This window comes from Syngnathus scovelli, chromosome 2, assembly GCF_024217435.2.
Source record: "Syngnathus scovelli strain Florida chromosome 2, RoL_Ssco_1.2, whole genome shotgun sequence".
NCBI lineage: Eukaryota > Metazoa > Chordata > Actinopteri > Syngnathiformes > Syngnathidae > Syngnathus > Syngnathus scovelli.
In genome coordinates this window covers 3361258-3382677 of record NC_090848.1, presented here as the reverse complement: position 1 = coordinate 3382677, position 21420 = coordinate 3361258, and the positions used below count along the sequence as shown (strand labels likewise).

The 21420-nt window shown below is 46.7% G+C and overlaps 2 protein-coding genes across 9 annotated transcripts in view; both read left to right on the top strand.

Moving 5' to 3' along the window:
- huwe1 (HECT, UBA and WWE domain containing E3 ubiquitin protein ligase 1) overlaps nucleotides 1-8727 on the top strand; it is a 29211-nt gene extending 20484 nt beyond the window's left edge. For 3 of the 6 annotated variants that reach the window (XM_049754488.2, XM_049754486.2, XM_049754483.2), the window contains exons 61-82: nucleotides 5-212; nucleotides 301-431; nucleotides 548-768; nucleotides 845-1236; nucleotides 1315-1966; nucleotides 2809-3511; nucleotides 3598-3692; nucleotides 3819-3975; nucleotides 4046-4178; nucleotides 4256-4479; nucleotides 4563-4792; nucleotides 5295-5394; nucleotides 5485-5634; nucleotides 5713-5958; nucleotides 6049-6166; nucleotides 6251-6391; nucleotides 6471-6758; nucleotides 6833-6938; nucleotides 7081-7198; nucleotides 7399-7580; nucleotides 7657-7847; nucleotides 7926-8727. In XM_049754488.2, the coding sequence (XP_049610445.1) occupies nucleotides 5-212; nucleotides 301-431; nucleotides 548-768; nucleotides 845-1236; nucleotides 1315-1966; nucleotides 2809-3511; nucleotides 3598-3692; nucleotides 3819-3975; nucleotides 4046-4178; nucleotides 4256-4479; nucleotides 4563-4792; nucleotides 5295-5394; nucleotides 5485-5634; nucleotides 5713-5958; nucleotides 6049-6166; nucleotides 6251-6391; nucleotides 6471-6758; nucleotides 6833-6938; nucleotides 7081-7198; nucleotides 7399-7580; nucleotides 7657-7847; nucleotides 7926-8028 (4889 nt within the window). In that variant the 3' untranslated portion in view covers nucleotides 8029-8727. The remainder of the gene's footprint in view (nucleotides 1-4; nucleotides 213-300; nucleotides 432-547; nucleotides 769-844; nucleotides 1237-1314; nucleotides 1967-2808; nucleotides 3512-3597; nucleotides 3693-3818; nucleotides 3976-4045; nucleotides 4179-4255; nucleotides 4480-4562; nucleotides 4793-5294; nucleotides 5395-5484; nucleotides 5635-5712; nucleotides 5959-6048; nucleotides 6167-6250; nucleotides 6392-6470; nucleotides 6759-6832; nucleotides 6939-7080; nucleotides 7199-7398; nucleotides 7581-7656; nucleotides 7848-7925) is intronic. The other 3 variants (XM_068649850.1, XM_068649851.1, XM_068649852.1) reach the window with 2 other exon arrangements.
- Nucleotides 8728-12993: 4266 nt separating this feature from the next.
- The window catches only part of l1cama (L1 cell adhesion molecule, paralog a), a 28982-nt gene continuing 20555 nt past the window's right edge, over nucleotides 12994-21420 (top strand). For all 3 annotated transcript variants that reach the window (XM_049754500.1, XM_049754499.1, XM_049754498.1), the window contains exon 1: nucleotides 12994-13159. The gene's annotated coding sequence lies outside the window, so the exon portion shown is untranslated. The remainder of the gene's footprint in view (nucleotides 13160-21420) is intronic.

The window sequence follows — 21420 nt, the reverse complement described above, 5'->3', positions numbered from 1 at the left end:
CTAGCCTCAAGCCCGGATATGGTTGAGACCTCAGAACCAACAGTAGTGGGTGTGTCACGACTGGAGGGGTCACCAATGGACACCAGCAGCCCCGCCTCTGCCACGCAAGATGAAGCCGTTGCCAACCCTGCTCAGACTGCCCTTGTGTCGCAAGATCTGTCTGCCAGCGGGGAGAGCGAGTTGACCGACAGGCAGACCATTACGGAGACTGGGTCAGGTTCTTTTTGTTTGTCAATATGTCATCTGTATATTGATTTAAAGAGAAAAAAAAATCTGAAGAAATGGTCTTCTTTTGATTAGCTCCACTTCAGTTTCATCTGCCGGTGAAGCAATCATCAGGAGTGACAGCGCCGACAGCCAATCCCAAGCTATCCAGGAAGAGCCTCTCCCATCCACTAGCAATGACGAAGAAGACCCACTTGCAGGTACAGGTGGTTGTATTTTTTTTTTCTTTTCCTCCACCGCACATGCTAATTATTGAACTCCCAAGACATGACACCGTAGTTGTGTTTTAACATTGTCGTGGTATTTTCCTTTGTCTTTGCAGGAATCAGTCTTCCTGAGGGTGTGGATCCGTCTTTCCTGGCAGCGCTTCCTGAGGACATTCGTAGAGAAGTGCTTCAAAATCAGTTGGGAATACGACCACCATCTCGCACGGCTGCTGCTACCAGCCTGCCCTCTTCTACCGCGCCTGTACTAACAGGACCAGGGGTTACGGAGGTCAGCCCTGAGTTCCTGGCTGCGTTGCCGCCTGCCATACAGGAGGAGGTGAGAACTCCTGAGAAGACGGTTTGCATTTTCACAGAATAAAAAGTCGGACTAAGTTTGCCGTTGATTATTTTAGGTCCTTGCCCAGCAACGAGCCGAGCAGCAGCGCAGGGAGGTTTCCCAACAGCCCACACAGGGAGATACTCCCCTGGACCCAGTTACCTTCATCCAGACGCTGCCCTCTGAGCTGAGACGCAGTGTGTTGGAAGACATGGAGGACAGCGTGTTGGCCGTCATGCCTCCCGACATCGCCGCCGAAGCCGCGGCGTTGCGTCGGGAGCAAGAGGCACGACAAAGGCAACTGATGCACGAGCGGCTCTTTGGTCACAGTTCCACATCTGCGCTCTCGGCCATCCTGCGCTCGCCAGCCTTCACCAGTCGCTTAGGGAGCAATCGTGGAGTCCAGTACACCCGACTGGCCGTGCAGAGAGGAGGCACATTCCAGATGGGTGGCGGCTCGAACCACAGGTAAAAGCGTCACAATCTTTTATTTATGGAAGAACCGTTGTGCCTTTAGATGCTGATCACTTCATGTTATTTCCTCAGACCATCCAGTTCCAGTGTGGATTCTTTGTTGCGCCTGCGCGGCCGTTTTCTGCTGGATCACGAGGCCTTGTCCTGTCTGCTGGTGTTGCTGTTTGTGGATGAACCCAAGCTCAACACCAGCCGTCTGCACCGTGTGCTCAGGAATCTTTGCTACCACTCGCAGACACGCGGCTGGGTCATCCGCAGTCTGTTGTCCATCCTCCAACGCAGTAGTGAGAGTGAGGTGTGTGTGGAGACCTCGCGCCTTGAAGATTCTCGTGGAAAAAGGAGCTCTCAGGGAGGCTGCGGCGCGAAAGGCTCAGCTGCCGCCTCCCTCTGCTCTTCCTCCTCCTCCTCCTCCCTCGAGCTTCTAAACAGAGTGGAGTCTCGTAGTTCCAGCCAACTTTCTTGGCTCTCTGTGTCCATGGATGCGGCCTTGGGCTGTCGGACTAACATCTTCCAGATCCAACGGGTATCTGGTAGGAAGCATGCTGACCGTCACTCGGCTGCTGCTGCTGCTGCAGCAGCATCCGGAGCCCTGGGAGGTGGTATGTCGGGAGCTCCTGCGGGGGTAACCTGCGCGGGAGGTGGAGGCTCCACCGTACACATCCATCCGCAAGCTGCCCCTGTCGTCTGTCGACATGTGTTGGACACACTCATCCAGCTAGCCAAGGTGAGTCACGTATCCATCTTGAAATCTGCTCGAAAGATGAGCAAACTGACAGTTCGAAGGAACCAATCAGCAAAGGGCGGACGTGACATCGAGGAAAAACGCCACGTCTTTTGAAATTAATGCTTACAATGTCGTCGGCTGCCGGCTAGGCTTTCATTTAAAACTGAGTTAATGCTGAATTAATCAAACTTATCACAGCAAATACATAAATTTGACTTGTCGGTTCGTTTAAAGATGAACTGAGTGCTGGTGCAATATTAGGTCTGGAGTGCCAGGCAACAATTTTCCGAGCCCTTTCATATGCAGCATGCACTTTCGCAACATGCAAATATTTATTTGAGTACTTTGTTTAAAATTATGCATAGCTGCAATTTACTTAATTTTGCTGTTTTCCCGTGAGGGTAATGGGAAGGCTTCCAGCCACCCCTACTACCCCACTCCTTCCTCCCCCAAACTTATTAAATAACAATCGATGCTAACAAACACACAGAGCAAGGCTCATTGCTGTGGTTCCTTTGTTTGCCGCCTCGCAATATCGTCCAACCATGCCACGTTTGTCAAATTTCCCGCGAGGGGCAGTGTTATATGGTTGCATCGTAGCACTTTTATAAAACATGGTACGGAAAGCTTATTTTACCTGCCTACCATGGAACGTGTTCTTGTGTATATTGTATATGGCTTACCTTCTCTTACATTTTTGTATTGAAAATGTTACACCAACCTGCCAAAATGTTGGCATGGAAACTTAAAACAAATTAAATTACAACTGCAAGCTGTTATGTATCCACTTTTTGATATTTAATGAGTACTGAGTGACGGATTTTTTTTTTCTGACACTGCAGGTGTTCCCCAGTCATTTCACCCAGCAGCGTTGTAAGGATCTGTCCGTGTCATCCTCTGACCTGGAGGCCCGACTTTGTTCGAGCTCCTCGGGCGTGGGCGGTATGAGCGGAGGATCAAAGTCAAGTTCCCAGGCTCAAAACAACCCAAACTCCAATGCTTCGGGCGCACAGAACGCTTTTGGCTCCTCATCAATCACTCCCCAGTCTTTGGGAATTTCCACCGATTTTTGGGACCTGCTTGTAAAGTTGGACAACATGAATGTCAGTCGCAAAGGAAAAGCCTCAATGAAGACCGTGCCTTTAGGGGGCAACGCAGAGGCCGAGGGACTCCAGTTAAGCCTGGAAACGTCCCCCCTTGGTCAGTTGATGAACATGCTGTCCCATCCCGTCATCAGGCGGAGCTCCTTGCTCACTGAAAAGCTGCTGCGTCTGCTCTCGCTCATATCCATTGCCCTGCCTGACAACAAGGCCACGGAGGTGCCTGCAGGCCACGCTACTCCACAGTCAGCCAACCCCAACCAGATCATCAGCTCGGCTGCCGCAGCCCCTGGCACTGCGCAGGGCACAGTGGCATCAAGCACCCAGCCCGCTCCAGTGGGCACAGTGGCCTCTGCGGGATCTGGGACCCAGAGCACCTCCTCAGGGACAAGTCTTTTAATGTTTGCGGGTTCCACGCCATTGACGACATCCACAGTCTTCACAGGTAGAAGGAACAGCGGCGACGTTTGGAAACTTTTGTCATCGCTGCGAAATGCTACTCGTCATTGATGTGTTCTCATTCTGTCACAGCAGCAAAAACAAAGAGCTCTTCAAGTAGCACGGAGAGTGACAACAAGATTGCCTCGGCTGGACTTACGGAGAAACAGCTTCAGCTTTCTGTGGAGGTATCGGAAAATACCATGTGTGGGCTTTGTGAAAGTTCAACTTCCAACATTGCCTTGTGTACCTACCGCTATGTCCTTCCTGTTTTTTTTGTTTTTTTTTTAATATAAGTCTGCTCTTTGTTCAAGGTGTTGACTTCTCATTCATGCTCAGAAGAGGGTCTGGAAGATGCAGCAAATATATTACTTCAGTTATCCAGGGGAGATGGTTCCACCAGGGACACTGTGCTCAGACTGCTGCTCAGCGGCGCAAGACATCTTGGTTATACGCTGTGCAAACAAATTGGTCAGTGCTATGCTCCTGGCTTTTCGCAAAGCCTCGTACGCTCTCCTTAAACATTTCCATTCCCGCCCAGGTACGCTACTGGCTGAACTCCGAGAGTACAACTTGGAGCAGCAGAGACGAGCGCACGCAGATTCTCATTCCCCCGATGCACCTCCTGATGATTCCTCCCTCACTGGCAGACTTAAGGGCAAAATGACCAGCAGGTATGATCGATGCAAAAAAGCACTCCATTCGCTTTATTGTAGTTTTAAATGAAATACTCATTTGCTCAACCTTAAAGGTGTTTGTCGTTGGGCCTCAGGTTTGATGGAGCAGAGAGCGTGGTGATTGTGGCTGCACAGAAGCGCACGCTTGGCGGACGAGAACTGCAACTCCCCTGCATGAGCTCTCTCACCTCCAAGACATCGACACAGAAATTTTTCTTGCGAGTGTTGCAGGTGATTATCCAACTTCGCGAGGACACGCGCCGTGCCAACAAGAAAGCCAAACAGACCGGGCGAATAGGTGAGAGATCGATACGGCCGAGGAAGTGTTGCGCAATTGAGGTTCGGAGCGCTAAATCCCGCCCCCTTTTGCTCAACGGATAGGCTCGGCCAGCCTGGGCTCAGCCAGCAGCATTCAGGCTGCCGTTCGTCAACTGGAGGCCGAAGCCGACGCCATCATCCAGATGGTGAGAGAGGGTCAGCGGGCACGTCGGCTCACACAGGCACCTCCGCCCACTGCCGCCGCGGTCGCCGTCGCCGCCGGATCGTCAGTCGCAGCGTCTCATGCCCCCGCCGGTGCTGCTCCCCCTGCTGGCACAGCTGCTGCCGCTACGGTTAGCATGGGCCGCGTTGACAGCAGACACTTAAGCACACTCGCTCACTCGGGCCTCATTTTTGGTGACGTCGTAGGCTGGATGCAATTTCTGTGAGCGACTGACATGCCTTTAGCTTATTCATGCTATTTTATTGGATCTATTTTGCATTCTTACCTCCAAATGTAGTCTTGTTTGCAACTTGTTTCTGAAGAGTTGTTTTATGACTCTGCTCAGAAATGGATGTCAGTAACCCACCATGTGTGCTCTCTCAGCATGCTTGTTTGTATAACGTGTGAGGGTCCCTGCTCCAAACTCGGCAACCCCGTGATGATCATCGGCAGCAGTGGTGTCTGGCTGAAGTTGCTTCATGCTTTACCTGCTCAAGCCACAGTGCCCTAATCATTGAATCCGCAAATGACTTAATGCATGCAGATAAGTAGCTCAAGTGTAATGCTAATTATTATCTTTTGTTTCCCATCCCGCCCGTCTTTCTGGCCGTCTCCTGTTTGGGTCGCTACAGTCCGAAATGCAGTCGGTGTCAGAGGCTCAGGCGACTCAGAGAGATGATTCTCCAATGGATGTTGACCAAACATCTATGGAGCTGGACTCTTCAACTCTGGGTGAGTTATTCACACTCTTAAAAGGTTTCAATCTGTATTGATGTTTGGGGGCAGAGAACGTGTTTTTATATGTTTGTTTTTCCCCCTCAGATGAGGAAGGAAATGGCCAATCAGAGAGTGAGGAGAAACTCCCCGACCTCCCTCTGCTCAGCGAGCAGCTCCTGCTGGATGAGCTGTGGGACATGCTCGGCGAATGCTTGAAGGAGCTAGAAGAGTCCCATGACCAGCACGCTGTCTTGGGTAGGTGGAATCTTCCCGCTATGCCGTTTAAGCGATGCTTTTTTGTCCTATTTCATTTCCATTGTGATCCCTCCGTAGTTCTCCAGCCTGCTGTGGAGGCCTTCTTCCTCGTCCACGCCACCGAGCGAGAGAGCAAACCTCCTGTCCGGGACACACGGGAGAGCCAACTTTCGCACATCAAGGACGAACCGCCGCCGCTTTCTCCGGCGCCGCTCACACCAGCAACACCATCGTCCCTAGACCCGTTCTTCTCCCGGGAACCGTCCTCCATGCACATCTCTTCAAACTTGCCACCAGACACGCAGAAGTTCCTCCGATTTGCCGGTAAGAGGGAATGAACTCGCTGGCCAAAGACCGTAAACGCTTTACATATTTTCTTCTGGTCTGATGACTGTGAATTCCCCTTGTTTGTAGAAACTCATCGCACAGTACTCAACCAGATCCTGCGTCAGTCCACCACTCATTTGGCTGATGGACCTTTTGCGGTCTTGGTGGATTACATCCGTATCCTGGACTTTGATGTGAAGAGGAAGTAAGCCGGATGAATTTGACCTTTGTTGACCTGTGCTCAATTCAGACTTTCTTGGTGGCTGACCCGTTGTTGTTCATCTGGCAGGTATTTCCGCCAGGAGCTGGAACGCCTAGATGAAGGCCTGAGGAAAGAGGACATGGCTGTGCACGTAAGAAGAGATCACGTGTTTGAGGACTCATACAGAGAACTTCATCGCAAGAGCCCCGAGGACATGAAGAACAGGCTGTACGCTTCCCTCGCCCAAACGTCCGCCCGAGTCGGCTCCATCCGGAAGCACGCCAACGTGCTTTTGTCTTTGTTGCAGGTACATTGTCTTCGAAGGAGAAGAGGGCCAAGATGCCGGCGGTCTTCTGAGGGAATGGTACATGATCATCTCCCGGGAGATGTTCAACCCCATGTACGCCCTGTTCCGCACGTCCCCCGGAGATCGGGTCACCTACACCATCAATCCCTCGTCCCACTGCAACCCCAACCACTTGAGCTACTTCAAGTTTGTGGGCCGGGTGGTGGCCAAAGCCGTTTACGATAACCGGTTATTGGAGTGTTACTTCACACGAAGCTTTTACAAGCACATCCTGGGCAAGAGTGTCAGGTGATGCAAATTCAAAGTGATGATGAGAAATAATGTCAGCGCTAACATTTGTCCTGCTGTTTTTCTCTTCCTAGGTACACTGACATGGAGAGTGAGGACTACCCCTTCTTCCAGGGTTTGGTCTATTTGTTGGAGAACGACGTGTCCACATTAGGCTATGAACTCACATTCAGCACAGAGGTGGGTGCCGGAAAATGGCTTGTCGCTCCCAAGATTGGCACACGAGCGCCGCTTGACAATGCTCTCGACGCGGTCGTCTGGAAAATAGCGAGAGGCAAACGGATTTCAAGAGCTTCCCGCCGCTCTTTTTATTACGTCGCAGGTCCAAGAGTTCGGTGTCTGTGAAGTGCGAGACCTCAAGCCAAACGGCGCCAACATTCTGGTCACAGAAGAAAACAAAAAAGAATACGTGCACCTGGTTTGCCAGATGAAGATGACAGGTAAGCTTGGGCTTTACATTTAGTATGATATTCAACACCGCCGTGGGAAAATATGCAATCAAAAAAATCATGTTTTGATCGTATTGCCGTAAAATGAAACACGGGCGTGACTGACAAGGTGTCAGAAGTGTTACTGTGTGAGAAAATGTGCTCTCATAAATGCTGCAATTACTTTAGCCGCCTCGAACTATGTTGCGCAGGCGCCATCCGCAAGCAGCTGGCCGCCTTCCTGGAGGGCTTCTACGAGATCATCCCCAAGAGGCTGATCTCCATCTTCACCGAGCAGGAGCTGGAGCTGCTCATCTCTGGCCTGCCCACCATCGATATCGATGACCTCAAGGCCAACACGGAGTACCACAAATACCAGTCCAGCTCCATCCAGGTACTGTGGGATGTCCGTCTTGATGTCGTTGAGAAGCCAGCCACGTGAGAACTCACTTGTTTGCTTTTTACCAAAGATCCAGTGGTTCTGGAGGGCTCTCCGTTCCTTCGACCAAGCGGACCGAGCCAAGTTCTTACAATTCGTCACCGGCACCTCCAAAGTTCCCCTTCAGGGTTTCGCCGCTCTCGAGGGCATGAACGGCATCCAGAAGTTCCAAATCCACCGTGACGACCGCTCCACCGACCGCCTGCCCTCCGCTCACACTTGGTAAGCAAACACGTTGCGTGTGACAAATGAACCCGTCTGCCGCCTCCAGAAATGACACCGTGTGTTCTTTGCGTGTAGTTTCAACCAGCTGGACCTCCCTGCCTACGAGAGTTACGAGAAGCTGAGACACATGCTGCTGCTGGCCATCCAGGAGTGCTCTGAGGGATTCGGGCTGGCTTAATCAATGAGACTCTTGAAGACACACACATGCACACACACGCACGCACACACCTGAATTAGAGCTTGACGACCCCACATAGTTAAATTTGTTTAACAGCGCCTGCATAGATGATACTGGATGACTTGTTTAATGGTGCAGAGTTACTGGTTTCCAGTCCATACACGACAGATCAAAAACCACATGGAGAATCTCGCGTGTAAAAGACACGCACGTCACGTGCGCGCTTGTCGGCCCCTCCCCATTTAAATGGAAAGGGCAAATGCAAAGGCGACTGGACTTATATAAGAGACATTTTCTTCATCTAGGTTGATTTTTCTCTGTACAAAAGGTTTGGGAGTTTATTGTTTCAACTTTTTTTGTTCCTCTGGCTGTGTAAAAAGAAAAAAAGAATGTGTGAACAGGATGGTTATAAAACCTTTGCGTTGGTGGTTTCTTGTTGCAAATTTTTGATCACAAGCCTTGATTTTGTTCGTTTGTTTTGTTTTGGGCTGAACAACTTGAGAAGTTCACAAAAATGCACTTTTCAAAAACATTTTGTGGCATTTTTAAGGAAGAATGGTACACTTGAAGCCAAAACCTGAAGGAGATTAAAAAAACAAAAAAAAAAAACAAATTCTAGAGTATTTTTGACTATTAAATTGCTGACAGCCTTGAGCCTTTGAATCCGATTGGAATAACATGAATAAATGCATAAAATTGCGTCTTGTCTTTTTAAATGTTTTAACCTTAACCTTATAAATTACCAAATCCAGAAAGATGCTTAAGTATTTTCGATGCATCGTGCCAGATTTATATTTAAAGTAAATCATACCCAGTAACGACATCGCTAGAAATGTTGCCTCGTGTTCCTTTCCTCCAAACGGCCTTGCTCAGGAACTTGTGTACCTGAGTCCACAGGCTTCGGTGCTTGAAAGTGGGCAATGAAGGCAAGTTTGGTTATTTCTTCAGCTCAATTCCAGCAAATTGACTGCTTTAGCGTGACCAAAAAAAAGGCTTCCTTAAATATTTTAGGATGACTTGTCCTAAAACTTATATACTGTGTACAATATATATATATAGCGTCTGCCCTGCTTCTGGTTTAAGGATTGAAAGAGCCAAAATGGACACCAATAAATATACTAGTAAAATGACATTGTTTCATTGAATGATTAAATCTGGGTTCAGGTCTAAAAAACACTAAAGTTTTGAAACGTGTGACGTCATTTATGGGCCGCGGCTGAGCAGGAGGCAAAAAGATGCAACGCGCTTCCTCGAAAAAACAAAGTAGTAGGAGTTGACGCGAAAAATTCTCTTTTGAGTGAATATATAAGGAAACTCGATCCCCACGGCAGTAAATCTTGATTTTTAAAGTTGCTCTTTGGCCACCCTCACTGTATGGACAATTGACAGGACCGCCCACCGTGCGGTGGCGGGCCATTTAGGTTGAATCAGGTGTTCACTTGGCGGAAGTGCTTTTTTTCTCGAACTGTCAAGAGGAAGATCCTACTTTTTACTGACCGCACGGACGGACGGATTATCCCTATGGAACATTTTGGAATCCACGAATCGAACATATTAGATTTATTATCAAGTTTGCTTTTAATAGCAAGTAAAACAAGCAGCCTTTGGGATGGACGAACGTTGTGGAGACGTGGATAAACGGTGCATCTGGCAAGGTAACGACTTCCTCGCGTTCAGCTTCTGTGGTGACAAAAAAAATGCTGCCTTCATGAGCTTTGTCTTCCAAAGATTAACTGAAGGCCTATAAATCATTAAAAGCCTAGAATTACGTCTTGAACGGACATATTTAAGATTTACAAAATAATTACTTGAGCGATGGCTTAATTTTGTCAGCAGATTATTTTTTATTTTATCATTGTAGAAAAGGCTACAGAATCCTACTATGGTAACTTTTATTATGGTTCCTAATTTGCATATTTTGTGTACTGTTATGTGAAGTGTGTTCACGTCACTTGAGCATATACGGTGGTCAATTGTGACAAATGTCTCACATAGTATTTTATTTTAAATTGCAACATGACATAAAAGTAAAGTACAGATACCTAACGAATCTACTACAACGGCCAAATATTTAAAAGGTGCTCATTTTGCCGATTCTATTTGAAATAAAAGCATTCTTGCTCTCGGTCACGCTGAGCTGTCAGAGTCAAGTCACCCAAGCGCATGGCAGGAAACTTAATCAGAGTCATTTGCCTTCAATTAGCGAGTGATTAAAGATGGCTCCGAGACGGTGGGTTGACCTTGCGCTCTCACAACTTCAATGCCGCAGACTAGCGGATTGATAGACTTATTTTAGTCAAAAATTTTAAGGGATGATTAAATGGACTATAAAGAATCAACCAGTTTGTGCATGTTGAGTCGTCTGCTGTGTGCACATTGCCCGCTTGGGGGCAGTATAACACAGCCACGTTGATATACATGGAAATGGTCGCAAGTGCCCAGTCAGATGCAGGAATATGTTTTGGTTTTTTTTGTTCACAATCTGCCAAGTTGTGCTTGTGAAATAAGCTGCATTCATCTTTGCCACCATCTATTGCCCCATCTAGTTTCTGGTGATGTGGTATGAGTTTTGATCATTTTAATGTTGACGAAGCTCGACTAATTAGAAGTGGTGCGCAAATGGAGCCGTTGGATGGCAGCCAGCATGCGCTCGGATACTTGACGCAAGCGTGTCCTTTCCTGCGCCGCGTAATGACTCCGTCTATTGCCATATCAATATTTTGTCTCCAGCACGAGCGTATCCACCTTTTTGCACGAGCAGCCTCTTGTCTATTTCCGTTCTTGTCGCTCCCGAGTTTCCCCATCCGCAGTGCAGCCGGCCATTTACGCGATTGCCTCCCCTCCTCCTGCTTTTAAGGTGATGAAAATGTCTCCACCCGCCCACCTTCTGCTGACTCGGTTGGATTTCCCTTCTCAGTTGAAGCCGTTCATTGGATGCGCGCTTTTGCGGCTCCCTCCAGCTCATCTCATCCACGAGAAAACGAGCAGAGAGCTTTGCTAAAAGCTTTCCAGCCAAGAAGGCGCAAAATGTCTCTTCTCAAATCAGCATTTGCAAATATTTTCTCTCCGTTGACCTGTGCACGATTTGCCCGTGCTCGAACTGGCCGCGCTTATCTTGACTTCTTCCACTTCCTCTTGACAAACTAAACATCTCATGTACAATTCGATTATTATCTCAATTTTGTACATTCCTTTACTCTTTTTTCGTGAACAGACGTCCACGGCTTTGAAATGATTTGAACGCTCCTGGCTGGAGTTGTGGCCTTTCTGCTCTGCTACCCATTCATCTTTTCAGGATGCCAACCTCGATCACAAAACACAACTGCCTCACCACAAAAGATGAATTTGTCAATTTCTGGCACTGTTAATTGAGGGCAACTGCACACCAACAATGTCGTCCTTTAGTTTGCACTTGGTGTTACTGTTCTGGTTTTGACCCAGATTGGTTGACCTCAAGCAGGGTTGTTGGTTGGGCTTGTCACCTCTTTAAGCCCAGCGTCATTCATCATTCTTCCCTTGTGAAGGTCTCTCGCCCTATGCAGCTTTGGTCGGCTTTTTTCCGGCAGCAGATGGGCGCGCTGCTTGGCGGTTCGCAAGGCGGAAGGATGTGACTGTGCGCTATGTTGCCATGCTGTTTCTTCTCCTGCTCTTTGTTTTCTTAGAACTGGGCTTTCACTTTTCAACCTTTTAAGTACTCAAAGATCTTCAGCCTTCGGAATAATGGCCTTTAAGTAGAACGGCATTACTCACAGCCTTATTTATATATTAATTTGTTATAGTCATCCTTACAATTTTGATGTTGGATAACATTCAAATTGCTGCAATGTAATCTTTGAGGCACGTGAATGCATTAGATATAATTTTGAATAAGTATAGAATTAAAATATAGGAATGTTTAAATTTGGGTTGTTTGACTCTTTGTCTTGGGCAAGGCATGAATAAATTTGCGGCTTATGAAGGAGCTTGGAACAGCTTGTTCCATGTTTAATTTTTTATGTTCCCTTGAATTGTAAGACATCATCATCAGTAGTTCATTTGCAGTCACAGGAAACGGCAGAGGTCCAATCAGGAGATCTTGATTGTCTCCTTTTCCGTGGTTGCCAGGCGACATTTATCAATGTATCACCCCTAGAGGGGCCGTCATGAGATCGGCTCATCTCGTGCAGATAAGAGGTGGCGTATTATGCCTCTCACATTTTAATTCAGTGTTATTGCATAATGTTCCTTGCCAGACGTTTCTTTAACCCTTAAATGCATAAGTGGGTGAGGTTGTTTTGAAATGGCTTCATAATAAAAAGTTATGTTTTCATATTCCAGGTATTTCTCAAAAAACATGGCATTTAAAATTTTAACTTACCTTTTATACATTTTAAGAAATTGTAGTTTTTGTATTACGACCCCAAACTTCCATAAGTGGGTCAAAAATGCATTTTCTATGGAATCCAATGGAAATCTAATATCATGGAAATGAATGACTCTCTACCAAAAAGACAATCGCATTAAAAACACGTTGAATCTAATATGGCTCATTTTTGACCCACTTATGGAAGAGTGTAGGGTACCCTCACTTGTGAAGAGTTAATGCTTAGATAAAAAAACCAAAAGGCACAGAGAAGGACTGAAAGAGCTTCAATGTGGAGACCGATAACTTTTTTTGGACCGCCTGATATATTAGCTGGAGGAGATTCTCGGCAGTGTGCTAATTTTTCAGCATGTGCTACTTTGATGGATGCGAGCGCAAGAAGAAGAGCAGCTGGATGTGAGGATGAGGAGGGGACGAGAGGACGGACATGGACGGGGGGGGGGGTTACAATAGAGGGGAACAACCAGGGATCCACACGACGGAGCGAGGAGGGGAGCCGAGGCGGAGGCTCAGACGGAGGGGTGATGTCACCTCCGAGAGGCAGCCAATGAGGGGGAGAAAGGGAGGGAGGGAGCGAGAGAGCGAGCGCGGCCAGAGGGAGGAGGGTGTGTTTTTCTATCACTGCAGCATCAGCACCGTACCGAGGTGCACACAGGCAGACGGCACCACACCAGGCCAGGCTAGAGCAGACCGGACCGGACCAGACCAGGCCAAGCGGCAATAGATCCGCTTGAGGACTCGACGGAGGAAAGAAACATCGTTGCGAAGGTAAGAGCAGTTTTGGTGTGTCCAGACACTTTGGAGGTTGGAAAAAAAAAAAAGAGGACGTCTGATGGGTTGCCTCATGAGGCTGCAGAGGTGCCATCACACCTTTAGCGACTTGCGGATATTTCACAATTCATTGTCTGCTCTGGAGGGAAGTAGTCTTCATTTTGAATGACGTTATCGTGGAGCTGTCATGTTAACACAACATGGTTTTGTATCCATACCATGATGATGGTGATGATGGCGATATGCATATCGGAATGATTGGTGTGACGATCAGAATGATTCATGTCCGCACTTGTGGCAGCTCATACAGCTGTCCATCTGCTTCACGAGTGTGATTTCTTTTCTGTCGCGGCCGCATGCAACAGGGTCTCACCTGACATTCTTCATGCTGCCATTTTGCATCGGCGCATATTTTGCAAAAGTGAGATTTCATAAAGGTGCATTTTGCCTACGCTTTGAACATCCGGGCCTTTGCGGGCAAGGCGACGCAAATGCCATTTTTCTGCCTTTAAAATCAATGCCCATTTTCTGCCTTCTTTCCCCTCCCCCAGCTAATAGCCGAGCGGCTCATTGATACGTGCGAGCCGTCGCCGCAACAGGCTGCAACAGTTTTCATTCAGATGATGCGTTACGCTGACTAGCGTTCCTCTGGGAACGACACATACTGAGCTCCGGCGGGGAGAAAGTGACCCCAGGTTCAAATAAGAGGCGCCGACATAGATGCAGGCGCCGGGAAAGAGAGAGATGACAGGACGTGAAAATTAGGGTGGGGCAGCCAGCTGGAGGTGTGCGTGCACGTGTCTGTGTGTGTTCGCGTGTGCACGTTGGTGTGTGCGTGTGTGCATGCAAATTAGGCACTCACCTGGCCTCCTTCTGCTGTTGCCGTTTTCTGCATCCTCACATAGGCAAATGCAAGCCGCCCCAATTATATTGATGTATTAAAAGCTTATTCCTAAAAATATAGCTTTGTCTATAATTGTCAAACTAAACATCAAATTCAACAACTTACAAGTTGTGTATTCGAAATAACCACAAAGCAGGAACGTCTGTTAGCTTCATGCTACCATATATTGCAAAACGTAGTCGACGGGCTAATGAATAGCATCGGTTATAGAGCACAATTCGCCTCAGCAGCAAAAAGTATCATACTTGCGGGCGTATATTCTTTATCCTCAGTGATAAGCATCGAATTCCTACTGCAGCTGACTGAGGCATTGACAGTCTCCTCCGTCTCAATTTTTAGCTAATTGGATCGTACTGCCCTCTAGTGGCCGAGACGTGCATAACAGAAGGAGCTTTGTGCTCGTAAGGAGTTGTCATACAGTTTCATTTTTTTTTTAAATAATGAAACCAACAGATGCACATCTGGTATGTTTTCCAACGAAGCCAGTTTGCAGCATTGCACAATAAAAAATAAAAAAAAGATGCATCGTCATCAATTATTAAAGAATCACTAAATTACACACAACTAGGTCACATTATCTTTTCGAAAAAAAAAAAAAGAAGCATTGTGCAACAAAGCCTAAAACAAAGAGAATCACATTGTTTTATTTGGATGGCAAAAGCAACTTTTGTTGATGGGGTGCCAATGTCAAGCAGAGGCTGGCGCCCATCCAAACGTTTTCGCTCTTCCAGTAAGTGTGTAGGAGGAAGGAACACTTTGTTTTCCCCTGTTTCAGCCTCGGGACGCTTTCTCCTCCACCACAACTGCATGGGCGGATTTCCACTGCGCAAACAAAAGCGCTGACCACAAAATCATCTAACCGTCACACCGTAGTTCCATGGAAAACCTGTTTTTTATTCTATGTCCCTGTTTTGAATACAAAATGCGTCTCATAAAAAAAACAAAGGCTAGCTGACACGCTTTGCCCGTGAGGCCAAATGATGAAGTCAAAGTGGGCGGGGACTAACCTGACGCTAGTACGGAATATTGACTCCATAGTGAAGCAAAAGGCAGGCATTGGAGCTGATGAAATATACAAAAGACATTTTGTTTTTAGCATGAGCTAATGCAACACCATGCAAAGTGACTTGGAAACTTTTGAGCCGAAAGCTCATTTCCTAACGACCCATTTGAATTTTTTTACTTTGCCATTCGATTTGAATGCAAGAGTGGGTAAATTGTTTTCGACCCGCTGCCATAAAGCCTCACTAAATCCTAATGGAGTTCATGACGTGCTTGGCACCCTTTCAATTCACGACACAGACATTCAACAGCAACACAATTTGCTCTTACGTCCCTCCTGCATGGGCTGACTCGCTAATAAGCGGTGCCTTCATGTTGAAAGCTGAGACAGGCCAGCCGAGAGTTAAGCTGCAGCAGAAACGACCCTTCAACCGGCACGCCCTCTCATTATCGTCTTTGTGACACCTTCAGCAGGCCGGCAGCTCGCACCCCTCCCAAAATGGCTGCACGTGGAGAAGGGGGGCTGTCAAGTGGGGTCAGGGTTTGCTTTGACATCCTTTCGGGGGCGGCTTGGCAGGAGAATACATTGCGGTGATTTAGGAAGGTCGAGGTCTGGTGGATTGACAGGGCGGCCGCCTCCCGAACATTATATACGAGGTCTGAGGAGGAGGGAAGGAAGCCTGCAAATGAGGAAAATTGAATTGACAGTGAGGGGAGGCAAGCGCAGCTCAAGATGGAAAGGATTGATTGAAAAGTGAGTGCTCGGATGACAGCGGGATGAAAGCTATTCTGGAGAGGATGGAGTGCAGCTCGACAGTCCGGTCATAACTCGCAACCGTCTTCGTCCACCAACCCTCTCGCCTCAACCGTGTACTGTCAAACTAGACATAAATCAAAGAAAATTACATGTGTATTAAAAATTACAAATTATTATTTTCTGTTATAAAAGTGCCATCAAACAATGCGGAGTCTCTTTTAAGCTACACAAACGATGGAGCAACTCATGTAGACAGACAATGAAACAACTCAAAGGAATATATTCTTTATCCTCTGCTAAACGAACATCGCTACAGTTTACTGAGGAGTTGTATCTCATTCTACGCAATCTATAGCTATATCTTTGTCTTAAATTAAAATGTTCAATACCATAGGGAGCTGCGCAGAAAAAAATAAATCATTTGTTTACATTTTGTTTAATTAATACTATTTTCCTCAATGTTAGTTTTTTTTTTTTCTTTGAGGGGAAGCTGGAACAGATTACAAGACAAGCATCAGATATGGGAATGAATTGAATTTGGATTATCTCATGAGCAGGAAAGGTAGTAAAGCCCATGGGTGGCAAATCTTGCCACTTCAAATTGCAATCCTCGCAGCAAATATTTCTTCAGCCCGGGTGGCAATTTAATTACGACAAAGGCAATAATCGGAGAAGTAAATTGGATCTGAGGAAGGCTTATTGCCTTGATGAATTTTTTTTTTTTTTTAGGTGAGCCAGCAATAAAAATGGGCTTCAGACCTTCAGCCCGCACTGGATCTGAATTATTATTTTTTTTTTAACTTTATCCTGAAATAACAAAAACATTTTATCCCTTCGTTACTTTGAAATCCTGCAAAATTACACACGAGGAAGCACACAAAAGTACAAGAAGTAAAACACCAAATAAAAAAGTTGAAGTCCTAATAGTTACCAAAAATCATAACTTTGAAAAAGAGATTTCACTTTTGAAACAACATTGTATAGAGAATTGGACTAAAAATGAAAACAACCAAATGTGTGTAATTTGGACATTCAGCAGAAAAAAGCGTGGCCATGAAGGCCCATGAAGGACCTTACTTTGCAAGCCTGTTTTATTTTTGCCTCTGTAACAAAAGTGTCTTTATGCGAGCGGCCGAAAATCCCCTGTGGGAGTCTTCATCTGCAGCAGTACGATGAAAGACGCCTTCTTGCAAGCGTCACTCGGCCAAATGCTCCACTAAATTGACCTTCTGTTCACCGAGTTTCCTCGGTAATCGTCTCCGGATGTCAAACGGCCTTTTGTCACTTTAGCACGTAGCAGCAATTGACCTCCTTTAGTTTGAAGCAACAATTAGCAGCAAACCCCCCACAACGCTATATGTTCGTATTATACTGCCCCCAGGTGGCCACGGTGGGAGCAGCACAATCTCCATTGAAATGAAGCAATAAAACAAACTGGTTTCATTCTCCCATTCGTTTTATTGGGGAAATTTATTTGGGATACATTGTAGTTGGGTTTTAAGATTTTTTTTAGAAATTTTTTTATAAATAAACTTGACTTTTTAATGGTTCTACAAACAGTCTCTGTATTGTGTAAGCTTCATAAAGAGCCAACTGACATGGCTGAGTCAATATCTGTTCTTGCGGGTTTAATGATAATGGAACAAGTTAGTTTTAATTTGATAATAAAAATATTCTCAACCCTAAAGGGATGGGGGTTGCTTGAGGAACAATATAAAGTTTTCTCGTGATCACCCGGCCCAAAATTTAAAATGTAAGAACCGGATGGTGGCACTGACTGAACTCAACTGACGTGCCAACCACATCACATGGCGTCGCTAGCTTGCCTTGAAAAATGTTTGCTTAGCTCGACGCTAATAAACAAAGCATGACTGAATGGTTGCATGGATGACGTCGTCTCCCTCCTTCATAGCGATGCATCATTTCAAGAAATGAGCTGAATTGGCGTCCTGGAGTACGCGTTCTGCATCATCCATTCATTAGGCTTGGATTAGCGCCAGTAGGAGGGGGATCAGGCTTTGAGTGCCTTGTAATCCCCATACACGGGCCTAATTTAATCTCACCGCCCATGCCGCCGTGTCGTTACACACCACCGCGTGCCGGCTGCTCCCACATTGGAGGCAACCCTACCAAAAAAAATGAAAGTCAAGATGCGAAGAAACGTCAGGGAGAGGATGAAGTGCCTCGGGAAAAGATTAGCGCAAATTTGTTGATATGATTTGATGTCACGCGTACGCTTAATGAAATCTGACACAAAAGCTGTATCAAAGGCGATTAGGCTCCGTTTTGATTGGCGCTCCCTGACATGTCTACAAAGTGAGCTGCTCACCAAAGAGATGTGGGCAAAAAAAAAAAATTCTGGGCTCAATTCCGCCACATTTGGCTGGGGCTTTCTGCTGGCATTGCCTGGGAAGAATTCGCCCGTCCCTCAAGGCATCTCCTTCGGGGGATCGCATTTGTTTGGCATTAAGTTAAACGAGCTAATGTGGTGCTTTCAGGCTGTCCTCCTCCGCGTTTGACTCCACGTGGAGGCCCAGCCCAGCCCAGTCCGGGTTGAGCTGCATCATTTCCAATCCTCTGTAAGGTGATGCTAGCTAATCATTTGATCTGTGCCGAGAAGAAGACTGATTGACGCTGCAGGCGGGGAAGGGTGGGGTGGGGCATGCTGAGGCTCCTTGTTAATACGAGCAAAAGATGAAAGGTGGAGTCCCCTAGAGGAAACGGTGGATCAACAAGAAGGTGAAAGATTTATTCAGGCGCACATGTTGGCTGGGGCGATGGGGGAGGCCAGACAAAGAGGAGCACAGTGAAAAGGTGGCGTTTGTGAGGCCTTGACACTTGTTTGGGGTGTGGCGTGCACCATTCAATGTCAGCCTGACATTTTGACAGAAAGCAAAATGGACGCCGTTCGACCCTGAGGGTTTTCCTTACGGACAGTTCCGGATTCATATCGCAGAGTGATTTTTGGATTGTGGAGCCAAAGTCATTCCGGTATTTTGATAGAATTGAAATTACCCCAAGATGGCTTCAGTCTTGACCTGCCCATGCATCCTTAGTGACGCTGAAGACAGTCTTGTTTTATTTCCTCGTGACCATCTGGCTTCAGGAAAAGGTCAACGTTGGCCCCCTCGTGGCTTTCCCCGTATTTCCCGGATTGTGAGTACACTGGTTGCGACATCTGCATCTCGGAAGGGATGGAGGGAGGGAGGTCACGCCCTCCGAGCTCTGGAGTCAACACTGACTTTCTTGTTATTATGTTCTGTCAGTTCCGTTTGGTTGCTGGTCATCCCGAGCGCAGAAGCTGCTCGTTCTGTTTCGTCTTGGCTCGAAATTGCCGCACGTTCGGGAAAAGGTCATAGCCTCCATTTCTGAGCCACGGCGGAGGAGGATTTGCCGAGACGGGGCTCTGCGTGCGAGCCTCAGATAACACTGCCGCCTTTCATGGCTTCCTCCTTGCCTGGATCTCAGCTGCCCACTCTATTGGTGATAATTGGATTGATTTGGCGAGCAAAAATGGCTTCCCGATGATAATGATAACAGATGCCATGGGAGTTAGGAAGCCACTTAGGGGCTGCGCATTCCCCTGCATAGTTTCTCCTGCTTGCAAGATGGAAGTCTGCAAGGAGGAACGTGACCCTGAAGCTTCAGTTAGAAGAAATGAAGTTTCACACTGCTTTGAGTGCAAGGCAGGCAGCATAAAGAATCAAGGTGCAGGAGCGAGCGAGAGATGTGGAAGGGGGAGGGGAGAGGAATATTCAGTAGCAGGAATCCAGAGGTTGTCATGGTGACAGCAGGGTGAGGCCAGGGACTGGAGACGGCCTCATCTGAGTGACACCTTGCCTCGAACGTCTGCACGCATGGCCTCACCTCAAGTCCGAGAAACTCCCAAGCGTCCAAATCATTTCATCCATCTCGAGCGCCGGCGTGTCATGCTTGCTCGCTTTTGTGTTTGACGGAATGCAAAGCTCTCGCCAGCATGCAAATCCCCCTCCAACTGACTCCATTAGCCAAACATCTGCGCGCCGGCTCCTCGCTTTTACGGGAAGAAATGTTGACATCGGCAAATGTTGAGCTTCTCTGGAAATGCTCTGAAGGGAAAGCAACAATTATTACTTTCCTTTTTGTGCCATCTCAGGGAGTGCGGGAAGAGGTTTGTTTTCAACAAGTAGCTCACTCTTGACTCTACTTGGAATTCAAGCGTGCAATTATGGACCTTGAGAGAACCTTCATGCCCTAAACCGGTCCAACAAACGTCCTTGGGAAGTTTTAAACTGAAAGTGCAGGAGAGAAAGGTCATTTTAAAACATCAGTGTCAAACTCGAGGCCCGGGGGCCAGATACGGCCCGCCACATCATTTTATGTGGCCTGCAAAGACTTTTTGACTTTGTGTCATTACTAAAATTACAGATTATCTTCACTTTTAAAAAGAAATATTGCTTTGCAATTTTTATTACTATTCGTCTTTTTAAAATATTTGAACAATTTTTACACTGTATATAATATAAGGCGTTAATAGTCACAATGGAATGAAACCGAGCACAATGCGGCCCGCGATAAAAATAACGTTCCTGTTCTAAAACAAGTCTACTTTTGTTTTTGCACTCTCTTTGCACTCTGGGTGCTTATTAGCAAAAAGGACCTAGCGAGTTGCCTTGTCTGTGCAATATGAGAGTTTTCATTAGGTGAGCTGCACTTAAGGAGAACTGCTGCATTTGCAGCTTTGGGCAAAATTAATGGGATTGCCGACAATCCAATTTGACTTGCTTCATCATTTAGCCAATGCAAATCAGCGCAAAAACCTCGTCTAGCCCTCGACGCCTGTGTGATGTTGTTGTTTTTGTTGTTGCATTGGTTTCCCTCTTAGTTGCGCTCGGTGTTCCTTTGATGACTTGAACAGCGCCTTGTTTATGCTGCATGCGCTTTGCTGCAACCATGACGGCGCTCTGTTTTCCTTCGGGGGCTTCCTTGTGTCCTCATCCAGCCTCCAAGTGTGTGTGTGGGGGGGCGGCATTGTGGCGCTGGTCCATGCAAATGTACTGAATGGAAATTGCGACCCGGCCGCTTATTTGCCTTAACTGCTAGATGAGGCGAACATGACAAGTATTCTAAGATAAAACAAAATCTGTGACATGACCCAAAACTTTTGTTCATACTGTGACCCAACACTTCTCTTCATATACTTTTTGCTTAAATAGCATACACAAGGAAATGTACCGTGCGATATTGTTGCGAGGCAAAACTTCTCAAACTTTTTGAGTGGTCACACATTTCCTCCTCACAGAATTCTAACGGCATTTAAACACAACTGACTCTTATTTAATATGTTATTTGTTTATTTATTATTTATTCATCACTCTTATTCATTGTTTGCGCCTTCTTGTTTTTACTTTTTGTGTTGTTTACTTGTATGTGTATTGTGTACTATGTCTTGTCACCGTGGGATAGTGGGAAACGTAATTTTGATCTCTTTGTGTGTCTTGACGTGAAGAAATTGACAATAAAGCAGACTTTGACTTTGAAAAGAAAGTGGTTCCTCTTTTTGGAGACAAAAATAGTAAAAGTTGCCCTCCCCTAAGTGTGTGTGTGCATGTATAT